General features: G+C 46.7%; 1 protein-coding gene across 1 annotated transcript in view; it reads left to right on the forward strand.

Moving 5' to 3' along the window:
- LOC120516645 (synapse differentiation-inducing gene protein 1) overlaps positions 1–17,791 on the forward strand; it is an 81,633-nt gene that overhangs the window by 37,885 nt on the left and 25,957 nt on the right. Inside the window, exon 3 of the mRNA XM_039738460.1 lies at positions 10,811–10,948. Coding sequence (XP_039594394.1) covers positions 10,811–10,948 — 138 coding nt within the window. The remainder of the gene's footprint in view (positions 1–10,810; positions 10,949–17,791) is intronic.

Genomic DNA, 17,791 nt, shown 5'->3' on the forward strand with positions numbered 1-17,791 from the left:
CAGTTATGGCACTACAGCCATATAGCGCCATTACCCGAGGGTGATCCAGCTCTCAGGATCCTTTTTGTTGAGGCCAAGGGGATGCCCACATAACACCTGGCTGCAGCAGATAGATGGGTGGGACTGGCTGCCTGAGGAGTTGCCAATTGGGATCCCGAGTTGTTTTGTCATGTGGTGGGCGCATTGATGGGCTGTGCCAGTGCAGGCTCCCCAACCTGAACTGACCTGACCTGTAATCCCAGAATCTTATTCTCTACTGTTGATCATTTGCTAAACCCGCTCAATGGAGTGCCTCCAAATAACTTCCAGTGTAACTTGTGAGGCTTTTGCTATATTTTTAAACATAAAATTAATGATATATAGAAAGAATACAGTACATCCCCCAAAAGCTGATCCTATTAAATCCCAGTATTCCATTTTAAGCAAATTAAATTCTTTCACCAGGATCGATTTACTTGATCGATGCAGAATAATTTCTCAACTGATACCCTTGACCCAATACCAACAAGCTTTTTCAAAGACGTTTCCATAGTAAACTCATCGCTAGATATGGTGGTCTACAGAAAAATAATCTCGACTCGTCTGTTTTTGATATTTTAGACCAATTTCTAACTGCCTTTCTTAAGTACAATTCTAGAAAAGCCAGAAAACACAGCTGAAGTAATCGACGTGGCGGGATTCTTTATCCCCTCGTTATAAGCCTCGGCCTCCTTTGTGTTCGCTTTCCACTGCTGGCCGTCACCTCCTCACACCTCATTCAATATTCACGTTCTGTCCCTCAAATTAAGGTCAGGCATTTCTCTTTCAGAATCTTTACACCTGGGGAATTAAATCTGTTGTACGCATACTGTATGTTGGTAGCGATGACTTTGAGTGTTAGTCTCATTTCCATGTGTTGTGTTAAGCATCCAGAAATAATCAAAGTGTCAGGAACACCCAGAAAAAAAAATGTTAGGAAAATATCGACAGGTCATATTTCTAGCTTTGCTGTTTTGAAGCTTTACAAAAAGCGGAGTCTATTTCTTCTTCACTTCTACTGTTTTTAAATGAATAACCATAGCATACTGAAGACCCCTGGCCTGTGTGTCATTCAGAAGATCAGAGCTCACACTGTCACAATACACACTGCACTTATTAATCAAGTCAGTGACACTTGTGGGCTATTGATCTGCTCAGTTCAGTAGCAGAGGGGCTTGGTCATCAGTTTCAGCAGCTTTGGTGCACTGGCAACACTGAGACGACCCCCCAAAACAGGAATGAATGGGTTAACAGGTGGAGGGAGGCCACCTCCTCATCTGTTTGTCACTCAGTTTGCATTTGGCTACAGTCAGTGTCACTACTGGTGGCATGAGGCCATACCTGGACACTACAGAGCTGGCACTGGTAGTCCAGCTTCTCCAGGATGGCACATCAATACGTGGCATTGCCAGAAGGATTGCTGTGTCTCCCAGCACAGCCTCAAGGGCATGGAGAAGATTCCAGGAGACAGACAGGCATTTCCTCTAGGAGAGCTGGACAGGGCTCCTCGTAGACCCACACGGTATCTGCTCCTTTGGGCAAGGATGACCAGGAGGAGCACTGTCAGAGCCTACAAAATGACCTCCAGCAGGCAGTCTGGCCACTGGTGTGAATGTCTCTGACCAAACAATCAGAAACAGACTTCACGAGGGGCGCCTGAGGACCTGACTAAGTCCTCTAGTGGGCACCAGGGAGATCCATTGGCATTTGCCATAGAATACCAGAACTGGCAGGTCCACCACTGGCACCCTGTGCTTTTCACAGATGAGAGCAGATTCACCCTGAGCACATGTGACAGACGCGAAAGGGTCTGGAGAAGCCATGGAGAACGTTATACTGCCTGTGACATCGTTCAGCCTGACCAGTTTGGTGGTGGGTCAGTGATGGTCAGTCTAGGGTGTCATATCTATGGAGGCACACACTGACCTCTACAAGCTAGACAACAGTGGGCACCTTGACTGCCATTTGGTATCAGGATGAAATCCTTGGACCCATTGCCCGGCCTCATGTGGCGAGAGGATGAAGGAATTGATGCCATTGACTGCCCCTCTCGCCCTCACATGCCTGACGTCAATCCCTTAGAACACCTCTGGGTGTCACATTATGTTTCGGTCCACCCGACACCTTAGCCTGTCCAGGAGCTCAGTGATGCCGAGGACACCATCTGTCATCTCATTAGGACGCTGTCAGGTATGGGGGGGCGGCATACAAACTACTGAGTATCATTTGGAGTTTCGGCCCAATGGACTCGTCTCCCTGCCTGCTTGTCTGCCTGCCTGCCTGCCACATCATCATTTTGTCCCTTTGATTTTCGGGGTGTCCCTCCGTCTGTTGATCATCTTCATTTCCATCCTTTCGTTCCTAACACATCACCATACCAGTCCAGTGGAGAGAGCCAGCAGGATTTGTTTTCCATTGAGATCTGATGTGTTCTCAAAGTGTTCCTTTAATTTTGGTAAATGATCCCGAGTCACCAAATTTCTACACCAACAGATGCAACATTCAAAAACGTCTACAAAAAAATCAGAAATATAGAAAGTGGAATCATTGGAAAGCTGAAGCAGCCCTCTCAGTTCGGAGTTTGCAGTCTGTCTGCCAAACTGTGTGCGACTGAATCAAGAGAGCCATGCCAGGGTTGGTCTGGGCAGGTGTTACTGCCATCTTTGAGAAATGAGAGAAAAATAAGCATTGGGGTATGCAATACGGCATTTCTAACAGCAAAACTCTGTACTTTAATGAGAGCAAAAATGATTTTATACAGTTTAAAAAATGTTGAATAATTGTTCAGTCCTGCCAACGGGTCCAAACCAATGGGGCCGAGTTTAAAGAGACTAAGCCAGTTTTCTATCCCGCCATGTTGCCAGTGCCATTCAGGTTCTGCCATTTTAAACCAAACTTCTTAAGTGTCTTACATCCTCATGACAGTCCTTCTTCTCCAGTTACATTGCATTTCCAACTATGCAGGGTCTGTGGTGTGCTGGCGCCCTGCCCGGGGTTTCTTTCCTGCCTTGCGCCCTGTGTTGGCTGGGATTGGCTCCAGCTGACCCCCGTGACCCTGTAATTAGGATATAGCGGATTGGATAATGGATGGATGGATGGACTATGTAGGGTGGCTGCTGTCGCTCCTCAGTGTTGCTGAACGACTCGTCTTCGCTCCGTAAAAACACCAGTAACTGTGCAGTGTCCACTAACTCCATACTCTCATCAAGGGCAACAGAACCCTTCCCGAATCCGGGCGCTTTGCTGTGAGGCTGCTGCTAGAGATCGTCTGCCATTTCTTCCGCTCGTCTGGCTGATGAACTCACCGACTGAAGCGCATCCTGTTTCTCGAGAAGAGTCCAGCTGCAGTCAGGACAGTTTTAGGCCTTCAGACGCTATGAGGTCCATAAATTGACGCCCCCTTCTGGAGCTCCTCTCCTGTTTCGCCCCTCATGATGATTTCTATTCCCTTTCATTCCAGCACTGAAACGCGTATTCAGCATTTATTAAACTTCTAAACTATCGAGGCCTCTCAGTTCTGCATCCGAAGCAGTTGTTTTGGTGTCAGAAACGAACTGAACAAAAATCTTAACATTTTGAATTTTATAGAATACGTTTTATATCTGCGTTTGCTGTGTCTCATTCATGAGCCTGCGCCTTTTAATATGTTAATTATATGCGGCACTCAATGGAGTGGTGGCGCAGTGGCTGAGGATCTATACTGGTAATCAGAAGGTTGACCCCATAGAACAATGGGAAATGCTAAGGAAGAGGACAAAGAAGAATAAATGATATGCGCTCTCTCTACTACCATTAACATGACAAATTTTTATAGACTCAAATAAATCATAGAATTTGTGTAAACAGTCCAAATATGCAATACGTGCCGGACGTTTAGGAGCTCTTTAGAGTCAGAAAAGGCGGATCCTGAGGGAAACACTTTCAGAAGGGGCGGAGCATGAAAACGAGAGAGAAAAAGTGAGAATGAGAGAAAGAGAGAGACACACACAAACAAACACACACACCATCAAAAGAGATGGAGCCTGAGAGATAGAAAACAAACTATAAGAAGGGGAGGAGCCTGAGACAGAGAGAGAGAGAGAGAGACACTGTCAAAAGGGGGGGAGCCTGAGAGATAGAAAACAAACTATAAGAAGGGGAGGAGCCTGAGACAAAGAGAGAGAGAGAGAAAGAGACACTGTCAAAAGGGGTGGAGCCTGAGAGATAGAAAACAAACTATAAGAAGGGGAGGAGCCTGAGACAGAGAGAGAGAGACACTGTCAAAAGGGGGGGAGCCTGAGAGATAGAAAACAAACTATAAGAATGGGAGGAGTCTGAGACAGAGAGAGAGAGAGACACTGTCAAAAGGGGGGAGCCTGAGAGATAGAAAACAAACTATAAGAAGGGGAGGAGCCTGAGACAGAGAGAGAGAGAGACACTGTCAAAAGTGGGGGAGCCTGAGAGAGAGAAAACAAACTATAAGAAGGGGAGGAGCCTGAGACAGAGAGAGACACTGTCAAAAGGGGTGGAGCCTGAGAGATAGAAAACAAACTATAAGAAGGGGAGGAGCCTGAGACAGAGAGAGAGAGAGAAAGAGAGAGAGAGAGACACTGTCAAAAGGAGTGGAGCCATCCTAAGAAGTCCACAGAGGGTGTGCCTGTGTGCGTGTGTGTGAGAGATTACAGAGGAAATGTAGGAAGGGGACGCTGCACCACCTAGTGGACAAAATATTGAAGTGTCCTGTTCAGTTTATTTCAGTTCATTTTTATATTGCACTGTTCACTGATTGCATACACAGAGCGCTGTGACAAGTTCCCAGGTGAAATGCAAGTATAAGTTTTTCAGATTACTAATTAAAAATGTAGTAGACATGCAGATAAAGATTTGTTTAAACACACTGAAAACAAAGTAGTTTAAAACTAATTAACATAAATGAAGTCCAGCACTATCTGTCTGTTACTCAACTGTTGAACTCTGGTCAGTAGACAGCAGAATAAAAAGTTCAATCAGCAGCATCCCTGGAGAGAATAAAACAAGTAGACCAGACAAAGAGAGACCCCCTTGACAGTCCTAGGGACCTCAGCCAACAGTCCTGGGGGTCTAGACGTTCTGCCAAGAAAGATCTGTCAGGTCTGGGTGGACACTTTCGACGCTGCTGTTAACAAAGGTTGACATGAAGGAGCAGTAAGCCCATATCGTTGTTTAACATCGACAAAAGTCACCTAGAGTGTATTGTTAGATTGTATCCACTAGATGGCAGTAAAGGCCTCACTTTGTATGGAGTCTTCCAGCACTTCCGGCCCCCTTTTTCCTTATAGTATGGCATCAAATCTCGAAGACCATCAAAAGAAGACGCTTAGCATATCGTTGACGACACAAGACATGGCAGAAGATAGTGACACTGAGAGTGCTGCTGGACTCTTTCCGAATGTGAGTGAGAGAGAAGTCAGGGGCTACTCCGAGCGGCTTTCTTATTTTGTGCTCCCACATCACGGCTGTGTGATATAAACATAACATCCGCTATTACAAATATGAACTTCTTTACTATCTGTGGAGCTGTGATAGGAAAAAAGTTTCATGAATAGTCCACTAGATGGCAGACAGCATTACAAAGGAAAATGCCATAACATAAAACAAGCTATAAATATCGAATTATATAATCTGTCATGATTTGGTGAAAGAGTCATGAGGCCACCAAAAGGCTGCACTGACCAGGCCAGGCCCACCTCAGTGGGCTCAGTCCCAGAGATGACAGCCTCTACAATAAACTTCAACATGTCCAAAAAATAACACAAAACCACAAAAGAGGGGAGATGACAGTAAACCCCTGGCGCAGGAGCACTAAACACTTTGAAATCCATCCAAGCTCAAGATAACACACATATGTTTCATGATGTGACGTCTGTGTGGAAGCACTTAAAATTCTCTGTACTCTCTAAATTGTGCTGTACATTCAATTAATCAAACTTGTGTAACATATTAAAAAAATACATTTTAAATAACACATACTTTGAAGTCAATTACACACGCGTTCACATTTATAGAGTGCAGGAAAAATGTCTGCTCTGCCACCAAGACGCTCTTAGGCTCATTGTTTTGAAGTGTAAAGCACTGATTGGCTAAGCATTTAACTCATCAGACCAATCATAAGGTCTCCAGTCACTGGGGGGCGCTATTTGTATGTCTTAAAAATAAAACACAAAACGAAAGTGCTCACCGCACTGCCAGTTTAACCAACAGCTCGTCATGACGTTGGCTACTTTTCTGTGCATCGCCCCGTACTTAACGCACACGAGGGTCCACGTTTCAAGTGTAGCTTCTTTGTAAAAGAAATCCCACCAGCCAGAGGAGACGCACAAACTCCAAAATCAAGGAAGCGTGGCAGCCATCCTGGATAGCAAGCAGAACAGTGTCTTGTTGAGGGAGGCTCACCGTCCCCACTTATTACTACTTTATTATTTGACCGGCGTCTTTATCCAAGGTGACTTCCTACATTTCAGAGACGATTGGCTCCATTTGTTTGGTTTTTCCTGTTTAAGTAAAGGCAGGTGGAGTGACGTGCTGAGGGCCATACAGGTGTCAGCGGTGGGATTTGAAGACACAAACTCACAGTGTCAGGTCCAATGTCTTAACTACTGCGGCACAGCCGCTGACGAGTCTTCACTCCCGTTGATTTGCGTCTCTGTAGGCTGACCTGCCACGCTGCTTCTTTTTCAATCTTTATTTCCTTCCTTTCTATGTAATAAAAACGAGTCGCCTACTGAAGGAGTGTGATGTTTAATTTAAAGCGCCCACTTACTGCAAGTGACGTGTCAATATTGAATTCTTCTCCATTCAGTGGCGTTCTGTGGGAGGCTTTTCCCTCGTTATAAATATTAAAATAGACCCCATTACTGTGGGAAGGAAAACTCGCTTGCCTTGCCATTGTGCTGGGGGTGTTAGACTCTGAAAGCACAGGACGGCCATCCCTCCGTCTAATTCATTTATGACTTCCTTAATCTTTGTCACCCAGGATCACCCGACACGAATTTTCTGATGATTTGGGGTCAAAGCCTTCATTTTCCTCGTAACACCTGAGCCTCTTTCAAGACTACATGGAATGCAAGTGTGACGGCTCCTTTGACACTAAAAGTATTCTTCACAGTAATAAAATTCAGCAGACTTTGAAAAGGATTCTTGCCATTTTGTTTGCAGGTGATGTTATGACAGGCCGGCTCAGGAGACTCACAAAAGGCTTCAGCGTCGAGGCTAGAAATCAGAATCGGCCTGAGCCCAAAATCAACAAGCAGGCTTCATGGCCATTACATGCTGAAAGGGGGCTCATTAAATGCTCCAATACAAGCAATTGGCAAACAAATATGGGATGCCACCTCCCCCACCTGCTGATGCCCTCTGCTTCTTCATCGTCTGGGGCACAGCATGTAGGATTCATTGTGATAAGCAGGTTTAGCGTGTCGTCTTTTATTTACTTCTTATGTATGTGATACTCTTTGTAGTGAGGTGCATAACTACAAATGTTTGGGTTACGCCATTTGTTGGAGCGATAAATGCAGTGCATTGTATTACTACAAATGGTTGTGATGTGCCATCTGTTGGAATGACAGAGACATAGCAAACAGATGAACACATAGATACACAGACACATGGCCATTTGTCACTTTTTTCAAGATGGATATACAGATATGGATATAGATATGGATACAGATATAGATATTATCTCACTGGATCAAACATTAGTCACCCTAGCTAAATGTCATCTAACAGTGTGTAACTCCTCTGTGAGTGTGACGAACAGCTGTTATTCTGTCTGTCATGAACGCCACCAGTTTGCAGGTGTGGGTGACATCGATTTTCATCCTCTCTTCCAGCACCAAATTCTCCAGTTCGTCCAGTTTGGTCTGATGGCTCCACTGGCTTGTCACTGATTTTCTATGGGTGTTAAATCTGTGAATTGTGTGAGCCATTCTGAGTTCACTCTGGAGATGAATCACAGAAGGTAACGTGTGGTCGTCCAGAAGCCCAGTTTAGCCCTTCTGGTTCAAGTGTGTTGTCACCTCAGCCAAAGGCCCCATTTCCTTGTCATTGAACATCAACAGCAGCAGGCACACGTTCCTCATGGAGGGCGCCATGCGGTTGAAGGTGTACCCGTCACCTTACACCATTCAAGTTCACGCAGAAACAACTCGTCAGTCCACTTAACACGCGCCCAGTCGTCATCAGTCCAGTGCTGGTGGCTTTGTGCCCACTGTAACTGCAGCCCTCTGGCTTGCAATGGGCATCTCAGAAGGTTGAGGGCAGAGCTCTGGGCAGCTCCTCCATGTCTTCACAGGCCAGGGTCTCAGTCATGCTGGAACATGAAAAGGCCTTCGACAGACTGAAGCCTACATGTTTGTCTGCTGTAGCATTAAGAGTACCCTTCACTAACACCGGGGGGTCTTGTCCAAACGCTGCCATTACCCCTCCTTCACCAAACGTGGCAGTAGGCACTATGCAGTCCTGAAGGCTGGTGCTGGTGCTCAGACTGGCAGACAGTGAAGTGCCATTCATCACTCCAGTTAACACGTGCGCACTGTGCCAACTGATGCTTGGCATTGGACGCAGTGACCCTTAGGCTTGGCCATGGGCACCCATTTCTTAAAGCTCCTTATTCACAGTTCTTGATTTGGCGTTGCTTCCAGACTCTGTCGTGAGTGATGCCACCAAGGATTGGGCATTTCTACATACGCCAGCACTTGGTGGCCCTGCTCTGTGAGTTTCCAAGGCTGTGCTGTTGTTGCTTCGTGACACTTCCACTTCACAATAATAGCACTTACAGCTGAACGGGAATGTCACATGCTGGTGACATTACACTCAGACTGAAGGTGTGAGTGTCATTGGTCTTGATGGCTCTGGTGAGAGGAGAAGGAGAAGAAGAAGAGCCTACTGAATAGCCAGTGAAGGGAAATAGCGGGTGGTCACTTCATCACATACAACAGAAGAAACCCCCCAGGCTGGGCTCACAGAAATTTATGGAATATTAGGTGGGCTGAGAGGATGCAGCGCTGTTCTGTAACGGTGCTTTGGGTCTTTCACTGAACTTTATTTGATTGGTGATGTCGCAATCATGATCCCATTATAATGCTTCTTGTTATTTTTATTTAGAATCTCCTACCGTGTGTCTAAGATCATTACAGCCATCTTCTAGGAGACGTCGATACGCCGCCGCTTCCTCGTGTGCTTATGATAAACAAAAATCTCATTCTCCTTGAGGAGCTCCGGCTTATGTTCTGCCATTCCCTGCTTCTTGTCGCTTAGACATAATCATGTACATATCTGCACTCTCCACTAAGTGAATGTCCACATTATTTGCATTTGCCTCCTTGAGTCTTTTATTGCAGCTGCCACAAAACTAAAGAGCTGCCTCTTGTCTCGTCGACTTCCTCAGAGATCTCGTTTAAGCCGTGACACTTCATTTTCTCTCTCTGCATTATGTTGTCCCGTTTCATTTACACTGCTGTCCCTTACTGGCCAGTGAGGCTCCGAGTTTACTTCATCTGGGAATTTGTCATCTGAACGTCATAGCAAAGCACTTCGTGATCCGAGTGTGGATAGATAAGAAAGGCACTATATAAGATAGAGGGGGAGATATGGAAGGTACTGAATAATAGACAGATGAAAGGTGCTATATAATAGATAGATAGATAGTGTGGAAGCCAGCCCGGACACAGACAGGCGGACACATTCAACTCACCCAACACACGTTTAATAACCATACTTTCTATTTACAATAGTGCCACACAACCCCAAAGTCCCCAAAAGTCCAGGCCAGCAAACAAATGCCTTCTTCCTTCAGGCCACCTCCTTGCCTCTTCCCAGACGTCGTCCTTCTTCCACCCGACTCAAGTCATCGTATGAAGGGAGGCGGCCCCTTTTATACACACCCGGATGTGCTCCAGGTGTTTCCCACCAATCTTCCACCGGGGCTCCTCAGTGTGGTGGAAGTGCTGGCTGCATCCCTGGAAGCACTTCGGGTGTCCCTGCTCCTCTTCCCCTCAGCACTTCCGGATGTGGCAGAAGTGCTGAGGTCCAGGGCTCCCAAGGCATTGGGGTGCCCCCTGGTGGTGACCACGGGCCCCTACAGGGTTGAACTTCAAAGCTCTGTACCTGTGGCCCTCAAAGGCACCAGGGTGGTCGCCCGCACATGGTCTAAGGGAGGCGTGGGCCCTCCTCTGGTCCTCCTGGGTGTCCCGATCGCGTCGTCCCCCCAGCCATCTACGACAATAGATAGATAGATAGAAAGATAGATAGATAGATAGATAGATAGATAGATAGATAGATGTGCCTTTCTTATCTACTTATCTATTTGTTTTATAGTGCCCTCCCTATCCATCTATTGTGTCTTTCTATCTCTTTACATATGAAACTGATATATAGCGCCTTTCCTCTCTATCTGTTGTATAGCGCCTTTCCTATCTATCTGTCTGTTATATGTCCCTTTGCTATCTATCTTGCTGTTATAGAGAGCCTTTCCTATCTATCTGTCTGTTATATAGCGCCTTTCCCATCTATCTGTTATAGAGTGCCTTTCCTCTCTATCTGTCTGTTATAGAGCACCTTTTCTCTCTATCTATCTGTTATATAGCACCTTTCCTATCTATCTGTCTATTATATAGCACCTTTCCTATCTATCTGTCTGTTATATAGCGCCTTTCCTATCTATCTTACTATCTATCTGCCTCTACCTTTCCCTAAGCTACAGCCTGGACTCCCACGTTGACCAGATGCCCGTTTTCTCCCCACCTCTCACTCATTGTTTCTTTTGTCTCCATTGCAGAGCGACTATTCCAGTGACACTGAGAGTGAAGATAATTTTCTTATGATGCCCCCAAGGGACCACCTGGGCCTCAGCGTATTTTCGATGCTCTGCTGTTTCTGGCCATTAGGAATTGCTGCCTTTTACCTGTCCCATGAGGTAGGTGCTCCCTCATCTCAGTTCCATGTGTTGTCCATAAAGATGGGGTCCCACTGTAAATGTTGCTTGAGCTTCTCCTCGACTCCTAAGGATTCCCGTGGGTCTCTCGCTCTTTTTCACGTTGTAATAATCGCCTTTTAACAGATGTGATCGCTACACTTCACAGCCCATAAGGGAAGTGGATGATGTTTGAAAGATATACCAGCATTAAAAATATTTGGTCCTCGGCCCCCCTTTACCCCCTCTCCGCACCTGGTAACACTCGATAGAAACCCTGATAAAACTGATTAAATATGAAAGTGTATTACAATCAAGAATCCAGTGTTTACACGTGTACAGTACATGACAAGGTGACTGGGTGCTCGTTTTGTGATCCCGTTTCCCATGGACGCCCTCCCCCCGGTCTGATATACACACGCAAAAAAATATTATAAAAAATAAAAAATAGAATGATTAAGCACAGTCAGGGTGAAACAACGAGTCCGGTCTTACAGTTCTCCCTGAATGATGGAGGAAAAACGGACATGAGGTGGACATGGCTGCTTCCTCACTATCCTGAGGAATTTAAGAGTGACAGAAGCACCTGGAGAACAACTGGGCCATATAACGAAACCCACACGTCTTCACCTCGCTGTTTCCTACCTTCTGGTTGGCCACCCCACGTTCCTCGGTGAAGTTCGTTCTCGCCACCTTCCTAGGCCTAGATAGCCAAACCCTTTGCTTTGCTGCTTCCTTTTGTATCTCCTCCTCCTTTTTGGTTTGCAGTCCTCCTTATAAAAGGGGCTAAAATGGCAGCCATAGAAACGTGACGCCTGCCCTAGGCAGCTGGAATTCCTACCAAGCGGGGTCCTCCGAAACTTAGCCGTCAACTACAATGCCTGAATGGATTTTTCCTTCCTCATTGTCCAGTCCCTGTAATATAATGACAGCAGTCAAGAAAGCAAACCCGACTTTAATTCTGTGTAGCCTTGCTGGGGACATCCACAAAGTATCAACTGACAGTAATTAATATGTAATATTCAGATTAAATGTAATAGAATTTATTCCTGAATATTTAAGCTGTAAGGCCATCACAAGACATTGACCAAGCAGCTGGGGCACCACCCTGGTCACCCTGTATAACTGGTGAAGTCAAAATAAGAAAAAACACGCAAGAATTGTGGAGACATCCTGGCAGGAAGAGGCGGGTCTAGGTGGACGGGCCCTGGAAGTGACATCAGAGATGTTACAGCTGTCAATCATCCAGTCTGCAGAAGGAGGAAGAGAAAATGCATCAGGACACAGCGCCATCCCCTGGAGAGGTGGCAGAATTACAGGTGTCCCCTATGTGCACACACGTGACAAAGCACTGATTTTGCTACTAAACATAAAGAAGACAGGAGGCGCTGCTTCATGAGGCTCCACACGCTGAACGATGAAATCACTCGGCGAGAAGAGCGATACGTCGACAGGGAAGGAACGGTGGATCATTTACTGTAAGTCAGCAGACCTTTCAGGTGGTCCTTATCTTTAGGTGAACACCTTTGACACCCGGACATTGCGGTCACCCCAGTCCTCTCAATAAGCTCGCTGCGTCTTTTACTGCTGTTGTACATTCCTGTCCTGACCCCATGTCACTTGATTTTTTGGTGTCTTCCTCTCTCCGTATCAACTGGACCCGAGCAGATTTGTGGCTTCAAAATGACTGCAGCAGCCCCCCTTACGCCATCAACAGTCTGTTGTGCATTCTGGTGTCCATGGTGACGGGGTCTTGGCACAGAGTGGGCCTCTTTGATGCTGGCATTTCACTGCTCGTCTATTGCTATGGATATCTAGGGGGCAGGACTGTGGAGGGCTTCATGAAGTGGCGCTCGGTCCTCCATCAGCTCATTGGGTTTGTGCACAAAATCAGAATGTCATGGAGTCTCAGCTGTGTGTTCGGGTCACAGCATGGAAGGACAGGGTCGGTGGGTCAGGACCACCTGAGAACCTGAGCAGGCCCGCCGTTCATTCATTTATTCAGCGAGTGAGCTGAGTGATTCACTCATTCATTTATTGAGGCTGTAATGTCATCCTGACAGCCACCTGCCATGTCAAATACGGCAGGATAAGGGGGCGACACTTGGTGCCACTGCCCACCGCCTGCCGTCTCGGATCGCAGGAATCGTCGGGTAGAGGGATTGGCTGGCCCAGCACTGACTCAGCTGTGGAATGGCCAATGGGGGAGGCGGCTTGATGGCGAATCCAAATCGTATTATGGGATGTCATCTACCGTTGAATTTTGCTCTGTACTTGTAATATTTCTATTGTACTATCGCATTGTATTGAGGATGACTTGTGTCCTATTCTGTGGATTGTGTTGTATTGACCCCCTTTTTTTGACACCCACTGCATGTCCAACCTACCTGGTAAAGGGGTCTCTCTTTGAACTGCCTTTCCCGAGGGGTCTTCCTTTTTTTCCCCTATAAGGGTCTTTTCTTGTCTTCTTAGAGAGTCAAGGCTGTGGGGCTGTCAAAAGGCAGAGCCTGTTAAAGCCCACCATGGCACTCCTTGTGTCATTTTGGGCTCTACAAAAATAAACTGCATTGTATTGTATTGTATTTTGTTAGAAACTCCACCCTCGACTCCGGTGTGGCCCTTCTACATCCTAACAAGACGGTTTAATTGAACAGGATGTGGGGACATACGAGATGACACAAATGACACGAGACACTCCAGTTTGCACCTCGATTTGTTTTTTTTCCAAGCGTCTCTTCACTTCTTTACCCAGCTGGTCCAAGTGTTGGCATTTTGCTTGTTTGTTGACTTTGTCTTCAGTTCCAAATCCCCCACACTGCACCCCAAGTCCAAATGGAACATTCTGGCAACGACTGAACATTTTAAAGTGACAGTCGCACCATACAGTTGAGTTGCACCGTGGGGTCCCGCACAGGACCACCCCTCATGAATGGGGATCCGCGGGTATGGACAGTGAATGAATGACCAGTGAATGAAAGGCGCTTGTCTGCACATTGGACTGTTCCTCGGTCTTTTCCTAGTGAGGGTCTTGGTGTGCTTTGTCTCGCTCGAGTTCTGTGTTGCTCTCCTTTGCCCTTTCCTGCTCTTTACTGTGTGGCCTTTGTCAGGATGACTTTCCATCGTAGTCTCCCCACCTTCCCTTCTGCGTCAGTAACCTCAGGCAATTCGACAGAGTAAAAGACAAGCAGGAGTTAAGTCACCCGTTTTAATAATGCATTATTGACAACATTCATAAAATAATAATAATAAGGCAGCAGAGTAAACGTGGATATTCACAAACCATTGTGATAAATGACTAGGCCAAGTTTGGGGCAGCCTGCCGTATGCTTGGAAATGGCTGCAAAATTGAAGAAGGAGGTTGTGGACAAAAGGTCTTTACAGACAAGGGTCCGAAAAAGAACTGAGGTTTGGTACAGACAGGGTGGGTTTAAAAAGTGTAAGGAGGAAGTGACATCTTCAGGGGTGGAACAGGAAGTGACATCTTCAGGGGTGGAACAGGAAGTGACATTAAAGGGGTGGAACAGGAAGTGACGTTAAAGGGGTGGAACAGGAAGTGACATCTTCAGGGGTGGAACAGGAAGTGACATCTTCAGGGATGGAAACAGGAAGCGATATCTTCAGGGGTGGATCAGGAAGTTAAACAGGAGGAACCAGAAGTGACATCTTCAGAGGTGGAACTGGAAGTGATGTCTTCAGGGGTGGAACAGGAATTGACATTAAAGGGGTGGAACAGGAAGTGATGTTATGGGGTGAAACAAGAAGTTACATCTTCAGGGGTGGAAACAGGAAGTGATGTTAAAGGGCCCAGCTGGAAATTCCCGCATTTGGTTCTCGGAGGGGAAAAAACAGAACAGGTCGGTGCACTCTGCCACCCCCTGGTCACACCAGGAATGACCTTCTTCTTTTAAACCCTTTAGCTGCCGCCCATGTGCACGAGTGTGAAGCTGCACAACCCGATAAACACTAGATGTGGTCATTTGAGGAGGCACACAGACTTGGAGTTACTCAGATGTCTCAGGTCAGGTCATCATTTTTCAGTCAGGTGTTCTCTTCTAGACCATGGTGTCTGTGAGAGAGAGAGAGAGAGTGGTAAAGTGATCCCCTTTAAACATTCCTGCCCAATAGGATGTCATGGTACAGAATGGCCTCTGATTTGAAGACCAATCCTAAACGGCTGTACTTCAGACCAATGGGGCACACAGGGCCCTTTCACTGCTGCCCTCAAGCCACGAATGCCATTTGTTTAGCTGAAACTTGCCAGCCAAGTAGTTTTATGGGGTGGGCTTCTTAGAATGTCCCGCACAGAATCCCGCTTGCCAAACTAATTTTTCGGCACCACCACCAATCCACCATCCTAACCCTGCAATAAATCTCACATCCTGAGTGAACCCTAAAGACTTGGGGGTTAGTAAGTTAGATATGAAAGTGTCGCTGTCCTCACAATGAAATCAAACTTTCCTCCATTTAGAAGGTGGCAGTAGAAGTAGCAGGTCAGCACAGACTCCTTCTCTTCCTTGGGAATTCCCAAGTCAGCTGAGAGATTTAACCCTTCTAGCGTGCCAGGAGCAGCCCTAGGGAGAGCCACCAAGGGGCAGTAGTGACGACGAGCCCAAACCACCTCAGCTGGGTCTTCTCCATCGACTCTCTCGCCTTATCATGGAGTATCCTGCCAAGACCCCTCATTTTGATGTCATTCTTTCAGTCATTGCCCACAACTCATGACCCTGGCTCAACTGGCCAGACTCGGCCCTCGCTTCACAGCACCCCCAGCACCAGTGCCAACCCTGCTTGTTGACCTCGCGCTCCGCTCTTTCATCCCTCGTGGACCTGATCCTGACACACTTGAACTCCTCCACTATGAAGACCCCCCCCCACTTAAGCCCACTCTTTTCCGAGAGAGAGAGACATGGAGGTGCAGATCTTCAACCCAGCAGCCTCGCACATGGCAGTGAATCACTTGAGTGGCCTGTTGAAGGTGACAGTCAGATGTGACAAGGAGGACAACGACATCATCATCATAAAGCCTCGCCAAGTGGACAGCCACTCATCCTCGGCTGCTCCTTGATATCCTGTCCATGACAGCCACAAGCGGGACTGGTGACGAGACGTGGGAGTCTGACACCCCCCAGTGACCATCAAGGCCACAATAACTCACTGTACTTGTCAAGGCCAAGGGCACCTTTATACAACACAGCACAGCGAGCGGCCATTACAGGCGAACACAATGGACACCAAGCTGAGGGCGTCGGAGATCGTCGTCTCATTCGGGGGTCTGGGATGCAAAAGTTCTTCAGAAAGCCTTGCTGCTGGTTTCCACTCATATAATGGCAGACATGATAAGTCATTCTGCCCATCCGAGGCGGCGTTTTATTCATCTGCTCTTCATCTTCACCCTTTGATCACCTGAGTGACGACTTTAATGAGCATCCTTGAAATGAGGGTCCTACCTGGAGGATCAAAAGCAGCAAAATCACGGAAGTGCTTAATAAAAGCTGACCACGAGTGAGACTTACGATGAACATAAATACGCAAGCAAAAGGAACTGGCTGCCATCGGATCAGCTGATTGTGACATTAATTAAATGACAAACGTCCACACCTCCTGAATATGAATATGTAAATCAGTATTATGTAAATCAGTATTATGTAAATCCGGTTCAACTTCCAGGTTGCATGGACACCACAGAATGAAAGGCTAAAACAGCAATGGTGCCACATTCAGGCTCAAGGGATCAGCTGTGGCACAGTCACATACCCGGTAAATGGTGGGCAGCACAAACGCCACTGCCAGCTCTGGTGAACCAGAAACATCAAAAAGAAACCTTGCTTGAAAAAACAGGAAAAATTTTAAATGGAAACCACATGACCCCCAGTACTTCATGGCACCCGTATGCCACCTTTTACGAGTCGCAAAGCTTTCTGTCCAATCGCAGCCTCTGGTTGTTTGTCAATCCCCCCCCCCACCAAAATCCCAAACTTATCCCAAACCAGGGAATTTGCTCTGCTGAAGACCCCCAGATGCATGTTAAAAAAACTCCTTATGGGTCCTACGAGGGTCCCGTTCAGAGTGGCACCATTTACACTAAAGATGACCCTGACACAGATACTCCTGGTCTTCTAGGTGAAGTTCTCTTATTTAACACGTCTTGTGAAAGTGCGGCCCCCCATGTACTGGGGCTACAGCCTGGCCATCTAAGCACACACCTCAGTGTTTACGCGGCACGTCTGGCACCCGAGCATCTTGGCAAAGTGCCTCTTGTCGTACGTGAGAGCCTGGCATTCGCTTGGCTTGGCGCACATTGGCAGATTTGTTTGTGTTTGGATTTCAGTGCAAACAAACACAAACTGAGGACCAGAATGAAAAGCAAATGACAAGACCTCTGGGGGGCTTTGTGCAGCTGCTTCTATGGCGCATTTCCCAGCACAACATTAGAGGTCTGTTGACTGCCCACACTTACTGGGTGTGCCACGTGGTGCCTTTACTGTTTTGGCACAGCCAGGCTTTCATGCCAGGCTCAGATGCCCTGCCTTTTTGGTCTATTAGTCTATTAAATATTGTTTTAATACAGAAATCATTTTTATGTTTTGTGTTTGATGCAAATTGTTTGCTTTATAGAGTCGTATGACATGTTACGTTCTCATTGTGTTAATTATGTTTGTCTCAATGAACGGCGTCACATCTTTAGACAAAGGAAAAATGAAATGAAGGGTTGGCATACACCATTAAACTGCTATTTAATATAATCGATCAATAAAGTTATACGACACCTGTACTGCCCGTGTGAAAAGGTAACTGCCCCCCTTTGCCTGCGTCTAAACTAATATGCCCTGTGACAGATAGCACCCA

The sequence above is a fragment of the Polypterus senegalus genome, chromosome 16, assembly GCF_016835505.1.
Source record: "Polypterus senegalus isolate Bchr_013 chromosome 16, ASM1683550v1, whole genome shotgun sequence".
Classification (NCBI taxonomy): Eukaryota; Metazoa; Chordata; class Cladistia; order Polypteriformes; family Polypteridae; genus Polypterus; species Polypterus senegalus.